The sequence below is a fragment of the Batrachochytrium dendrobatidis genome, assembly GCF_000203795.2.
Source record: "Batrachochytrium dendrobatidis JAM81 unplaced genomic scaffold BATDEscaffold_8, whole genome shotgun sequence".
NCBI classification, from domain to species: Eukaryota; Fungi; Chytridiomycota; class Chytridiomycetes; order Rhizophydiales; genus Batrachochytrium; species Batrachochytrium dendrobatidis.
The window spans coordinates 23,819-30,967 of NW_006281106.1; the positions used below are offsets into that span (position 1 = coordinate 23,819).

A 7,149-nucleotide genomic window follows, 5' to 3' on the forward strand; every position below is an offset into this window, starting at 1 on the left:
CGAGTGTTTACAAATCAGCATCACTGGAAATAGTTACTGTTATTCAGACAGTCAGTTGTCCAGACATTACAGTTGTAATACTATCCATGCCTCACCACAGTTGCAACGTTCAGATAGAAATGGCAAAATTAAAACAAGAGCATCCTTCAATATCAGTTTAGTCAAAACCTTGATACTTGTTCGCCTGTAGCCCAATATACTTATCAACTCCATGTCATTCATCAGATAATATTGTATAGATTTTGGCAGTGATATCGACAAGATAATCTGTACTAGGTCCAGTCGTATCCATATCCACAACTCACTCGTCCAATCCAATCTTTTCATCAAGACTATGCAAGAAATTCGACTGCATATAGTCTGTAACAATTCCATGCACCGAGTTCAAATGACTAATCTCTGCTGCAACTTTACATCCAATCAAATACTGTGACATTTCCAGTCTCATGTCATCCTTGCTTGCTTCAGTAATATAAACTCTTTCCGCGACGTAAAACATTCAAAGTGACCATGAACCTTTAAGAAATCACCATCCAATCTTTTTCCACTTGTATCTGAACGTTTCGGGTAAAAACAGACAAATGATGAGTGGAGCAATCGAATAAAGCCCGAGACTCATTGCCTGATGTAACTGAATCAAAGCATGTTGTAGCAAACGACAAATAGTGTGAAATATTGAATTTGTTTTCTGGGATTGTTTTTGAAGATTGATGTAACAACTAGTTTACAGCACAGGCTTGACCTGATTCCAACATACATACATACAAGTGTTGAATCAGTGGGGGTTGACTTTGTTCTTTTCAAGTATTTGATCGAGTTGCTCTCATACTTTTTTGTTTAGAATGGGATATTTTAAAGTTCGATTCAGACAATGGCGACTCCAGTTGTGAGATATTTGATCCGACGTTGATTACAAGTTGCTGTAATTGTAATGAATAAATGATGATTTCCAGTATTTTGAACAAGAAATGAGCAGTATGGTTGTAAAGAAGGTCCTCGATCAGTCAGTCAAAGTGAGAGTTGGTCAGCACTGTAATAGCCAAGTCTTGATGATAACTCATTGTTTAATTTAAAGTCATCACATCTGTGCAGTCTTGTAGAAACTCTTGCGTTGTTTGACCCGAGTTTGATCCAGAGTTGTCATTTTTGTGGAATCGGTGTCGCAAAACGTAGCAAATCTATAGCTGATAATTCCAACTGCCATTCAAATTGAAATTCGGTTTTCTAGTTTATATGAACAAACAAATATCATTTGAATGAGCCGGTGTTGTATGGTGCTATTGATATACTAGTAGCATGCTTTTGATCGTACTCGATAACATAAATACAATACAAGACTCTACTTGTTGAACGACAACTTGCTTGGATCCAGTAAAACGACACTCTAGTTGTTTACTGTAATACTCTGTCACTGTAGTTAGTGTTCAGTATATGCGACACTAACTCAGTGTGACTACAAATACTGGATCCAGTCTGTTGACAGATTTTAATCCAGATGATCTAGATGATGTATATGTAGTTGATTCTAGTCCAACTCTAGTTCAATTCTAGTTCAATTCTAGTGAATGGAATGTTTTAATCACAAGTTACGCAGCAAATGGTCATGATGCCAACTAGCAAGTTTAGTGTTCAACTTGACAGTGACTGAACCTATTGTTCATTATGAATTGGCAACTTGGCGAGTGAAAACCTTGCCGATTTAGAGCATGAATGCCGGAAACCAACAACAATCCAGTCCGATTCACAAGACTCGACTTGAGATTGAACATCAAAAACACTTGGGTTGCAGCAAATATGGTTTGGAAATATCAGTTTTACAAAACTGGATTCAAGCAACACTACTTGGATGTTGTTCAGTCTGGTAAAACTTGACCATATGATGCATCTCGGATCAACTGGTAATGCAGTGGTTTGATTCGGTTCGTTCTACAATGTTGTATTTCAATGATTGTCACAATCTGAGCATGGTGCAGTTGCTCAAGATTCTGGTGCTGAACAACAAACTCTTGAACCAGACCCGACACATTGCTACAGCTCAAAGTGGACCATCAACAGTCTCGAGTAGGATATGCTACAATCCAGCGTGTATTGCATGATGGTTTACTTATTTATCTTGCATTCAATCTCATCCATTCAATAACATCATTCATTACCAATACAATGACACGACACGACATGGCATGGCATGCTTGAATTGATCATATTGCACTAATCACTACTATACACTGAATTGATCTACTGGACCCATCAAAACCCATATATTTGTGATTGATCAACATTACGATATTCAAAGTGTACTGTTAAAAACAGCTGTTTTTGTGCAACAGCAACCAATACAACTAGGTTTACTCATCATGTTCAACATCACTGTTTGTGTTTTTGTCGTCCGATTTACAGCTACCAGTAGTGTGTGATACAATGATGATCCCAATATACTTGTAGCAACGTGGACAATAGTGCTGTTTTTGTTCCATATCAAGCGTGTTGTGCATTTTGAATGTAGCGGTATTCATGTTGGAAATCAAAGACTATTGTGAAACTAGAGACTCGGCAGGTGTAGTAATAAAGCTGGTTATTTATTACAAAGGTATGCATTGATCCATTTATAGCCGATATGATGTACGTCATTGCGCACATCATCCAACTTGTGTCGTACATTGCAATGGAACCATAATGCAATGTTCTCAATATACACTACTTGAAACACCAGAACTGTCAATTATAACAGTGTAGACAAGGCACCAAATGATACCAGTTTTGTTGGCCAATAATTACTATTAGATTTGTCCAAGCTTGTCAAAAACAGCAATCTACCAAAAATGGGTCATTATGGACAAAAGTCTCGAGGTGCAACAGTGGATAGTCTGTAGTTTGAATGATGGATAGTTTTGTGCAATATTCATACTCGATAGCACAATGGACATAATGAACACGATTGGATTGTTGTATATCTTGCCCATAATTGTAACAATATCCTTGAAACTGGATAGATTGTTAAATGATTGTGTAATTATTACTGATATTTATCCAAAAACAACCTGCTCAATTCGATCGAGTTATTATAGATTTGTACAAATTAATAAATATATTTATTGGGAGGAAATATCAATGCTCATTAAATAATAACCCTGTCATTGATCTCAAAGAAAATAACAACTCCATCCATATCAGGCTGGTCGCACGGAAGACCCTCGATTGGTTCAAGCAAAGTGTTGGGCTTTGAAGCGTCAATCTTGTAGTAAGCCTTTTTTAGAACATGGCCTTTTCTTTGGAATTGAATTTCAAACGATGGAGCTGGAGGATTAAAGTACGAATCTTGAAGTTTTCGTGTAAAAACTAGTTCCACCTCTGCTGCTTCAGGAATCCTACCAATGATATTCACCATTGTTTCAAGGCTGATTACACCTTTGTGATCTTTGGATTCTCCAAAAAGTCCACAGGAAGTCTTCAAATCAATACTTTCCGAGTTTCGAGTTCTTGATAACCAATCAAAGTTTGAACCAGGTATTTGAACAAAATCGGGCCACTTTTGGTTTGGTGGTGAAAGAAAAGGTACAGTAAATGTTATACCATCGAGCCTGTTCAGATCGAGTATAGAGACGTCTTCGGAATCAGGTTTATCAATCTGAAGCTGGTATACCAAATTCAACAGAAACGGTTTTAGACCAATTCCCTTGACGCCATTAGAATGTGAAGCCAAACAGACCGTCGAACATAGCAAAGACTTGAGAAACATTCCATCATTGCTATCCTGTGCAGCATTCGAAAAGTATAGAATATGGCTGCGATAATCCGGATTACTCTTGGCTTCCATCAAAAAATATGCATATGGCACCTGCTTGCCATCCCCTGCATAACAGGCGGAAAATCCCTTTCCACCCATCAACAGCAGGTAAAGCAAAATGTCATTCTTTAGCTCTGGAAACACCGAAGACGGTCTCCAAGAAGCAGAATGGTTTTGAATACATCCATTGTTCATCAATATAAAGTTTTTTTTTCCATTTAGCTGGGCAAAGTGTGAGTGAATCAATGGAGTCGATTGGTTTTTCAGATTGGTCGATTGGCTTTCCAAATCGGTCAGTTGACAGTGAGCGTTATGAAGCAGCCGAACCTGTCCAAGTTGTCCGTAAAGATTTCCAAATATCATTTTGACTGATTTCAGTTTAATAAACGCTGCTTTCATCAATTCGTCAAAATCTGAAACCTTGTTTGCGATTTCTTCTGCGACAAACTGCGCAAAAAGTGGCCTTGAGTTGAGTATGATAGATTTGAGATATCTTGGTAGTCTAGATGGCAATCCTGTTAGTTCTAGTTTTACTGCTGGAAATTCCCCAAACACATGACACCACGGCATTGGAACATCACTTCGACTGCTTCCTCCAATGCTGAGTTGCAGTTTGGCTGCTCTGGAATCTGTTCCCATCATAACGAGTCCCAGACCCAATGAGCGGAAGCAATTTCGCACAAATCGCACTTTTTTTAAGGACTGGTCTGAAATAGCAATACACTCGTCCAGAATAAACACTGGTCTGCGTTGATGAATTTTTTTACGAGCCATCAGTTTTTGGACATCTTTGCCAGTCTTTGGGCCAATACTGACTGTGGGTGACTGAATTTTGTTGGATAGCAGTTCAAAAATAAATCCATACATATATAGACTTTCTTTGAACAGCGAACCACAGCTTGGAGACGAAGCTTCAGGGCTATACATTTGCTCATCCGCTACATAACATTTGCTGAACAACTTTGAAATGTTTTCAAAGTTGCGGTAGATTCTTTGTGATGTCGAACCGGGAGGATCGAACAGGAGATAATGCACTCTCCTCCGATCACCAATATTGGCTTTGATATTAAAGCCCATCTGACTCTTTCCTGAGCCAGATGAGCCCTCGAGAAATGCAAACGGTAAATTTTTGAAGCTTGACCCCGAAAATTCTCCAGCTGTGATCGAAAGGATAATTTTTACGATTTCCACGACACAGTTGTCGTTTTTTAAAGAATCGGCAATGTGATGATACTTTAAAAGTGACATAGTGTTTTCGGTATCTGCAGTTTCTTCGAATGTTCCTGAAACCATTCCGGTATTCGAACCTACTGGAGCTCCTGATACTGCACTAGAGATGCCTTGTCCAGTACCATTTTTGGATTTAATAATGAATGGATGTTCGTAAGAACCAACTGGTTCCTGAATGGAGGTCAGGAGCACATCCCCAGCAATGGCTGGTCTATCAACAGCATAATGGAGAGTGAGTAGCTCGGTCGGCGTGTCAGCGAGAAGTGACCCTGGCTTGTAAGCGGCGACCAGGTCAGCAACGTCAGTCAGTGGTCTTTGTCTGTCTTGTTCGCCGATATAGTGAGTTTCAACCTTTACAGATTGGTTTGTAAGGTACCGAACGAAGAATGCTTTGTTCTCCATTGGAGTTTACTGGAGAGAATTGAAGGAATTGAATGGAATAGAATAAGAATGAAATTGAATGTAATGTAATGAAGAAAAGAAAGGAAAAAATTCGACTTTAAATCCAAAATTTAATGTCATGTGAAACAAATTCACACTGAATATTGTTTAAATTAAGCAATTTTGTGAAATTAAAACTGTTAAATTAAGCATTTTTGTGAAATTAAAACTGTCAAATTGTATTAATTTGTCATGTATTCAAATTCACACACTTTGAATAGTGTTTAAACATTTGTCATGTGTTTATTTGTATTGTTCAATCGAGTGTCAATTCAACTCAATTGATTACGTCATTCATATAATGACTCGAGTCTCTTATTCAACATTTAATATTCAATTATTGTTAATCAGTCAATTGTTGGATTGGTAAATGTGTTACAAAACATTCATTTACATTCTGAATCTGACAAGTGGATGTGGATTGTTCCAATCAACAATTGGATTGAATTGACTGCAATATTGTCATTGATTGCAGTCACTGTTGACCAATACATTGTAATACATTGTCATTCATGTCAAGTTGTGTGTAGTTGCCAACATCACACCACAGCAATACTGTTGCTCTTGGACGTATGACAACACATTAATGTAGTATAGTTTTGGAGGAATATCAAAAGTAAAAGATGAGAATGAAGGAATGAACCAATGAGTTAATTGTGTTTATTGATAAAAGAAAACATTGATCATTTTATAAAGATGTAAATAACGGTTATGCGTATCCGTGAATTAGACGTCATAGCTGAGAAAGTCTCTTGTTATTGCACAAGTGATGGCTGCGATAGACATCGCCTCAAACATATATGCGTCGTGTATGAGTCTCTGAAATATCTCGTTATTTATGATATTTTCACATTACCAATGTTTAACAACTCTGATACAGTAATGCGGACTCGTGCATCGAGTTGAGTTGTCCAGCAATCGATTTTGGAAATGTGTTTGATGTGATGGTTTGAGATGAATGCCAAATGACCACGAATGTTACCAATTGTCATGACAGTTGATTGTTGATTCAAAACGTTGTTTGTTTGGTATTAATGGTTAGAGTGTCACTCATTGACCTGTCAGATCAGCAAGTGTTATTTTGGTGAGTTTCGTGTTTATTGTAGTCACATCAACATCAGCAGGTTGAACTACGGATTTGCTTGACAGAGTTGCAGATCCAGTTGGATTGATAGAGGAACAACTGTGCAAACAACTGTGCGAGTTGCAGGATGTTTGAGATGCAACAAAACACTGTTTGCACACAAGTTCATGAATGCAGATTGTCAGACTTGACCATCAACTCGCAGTATAAATTGCGTGTACGACAGTTTACACGCTTACCCATCAACAATAAACCCACATAACCAGCAAACCGTCAACGAGCAGCCAGCTCAATGGTCGGGTTGATGTTTTTTATTGGAGTTTCTGGATCAAACTTGACCTGATTTGTACCGAGTTGGGTCATGACTACAAGTTTGACAGCAATAGATTGATCTACTAATAATCTGATCGTGTTGTTGATTGTATGGATGTTGGTAATCCGTTGCAGATTGATACGGAATGTGACCAGAATACCACAAAGTTTATTGAGTGTGCACATTGAATTCGATGCAAAACGCAATAAACAAATGCGAGTTGCAGCATTCATTCAAGGTTTGACACCAGTTGATACAGCATTGACCGCAATGGCATTTATGTCAACAATTGCACGA

General features: G+C 38.0%; 3 protein-coding genes across 3 annotated transcripts in view; 1 reads left to right on the forward strand and 2 right to left on the reverse strand.

The window, feature by feature from the left end:
* Positions 1-448, reverse strand: part of BATDEDRAFT_25670 (uncharacterized protein) — a gene marked incomplete at both ends in the record, with an annotated part of 832 nt that extends 384 nt beyond the window's left edge. Inside the window, one exon of the mRNA XM_006679782.1 lies at positions 306-448. Coding sequence (XP_006679845.1) covers positions 306-448 — 143 coding nt within the window. The remainder of the gene's footprint in view (positions 1-305) is intronic.
* A 1,262-nt stretch (positions 449-1,710) lies between these two features.
* BATDEDRAFT_25671 (uncharacterized protein) lies at positions 1,711-2,870 on the forward strand (the record flags this gene model as incomplete). The annotated part of the gene is made up of 3 exons (XM_006679783.1): positions 1,711-1,861; positions 2,504-2,587; positions 2,782-2,870. 3 exons carry the CDS (start codon positions 1,711-1,713, stop codon positions 2,868-2,870), a joined length of 324 nt encoding a protein of 107 aa, XP_006679846.1.
* Positions 2,871-3,115: 245 nt separating this feature from the next.
* On the reverse strand, positions 3,116-5,416 carry BATDEDRAFT_89833 (uncharacterized protein; the record flags this gene model as incomplete). The annotated part of the gene is made up of 1 exon (XM_006680058.1): positions 3,116-5,416. One exon carries the CDS (start codon positions 5,414-5,416, stop codon positions 3,116-3,118), a length of 2,301 nt encoding a protein of 766 aa, XP_006680121.1.
* Positions 5,417-7,149: the final 1,733 nt, after the last annotated feature.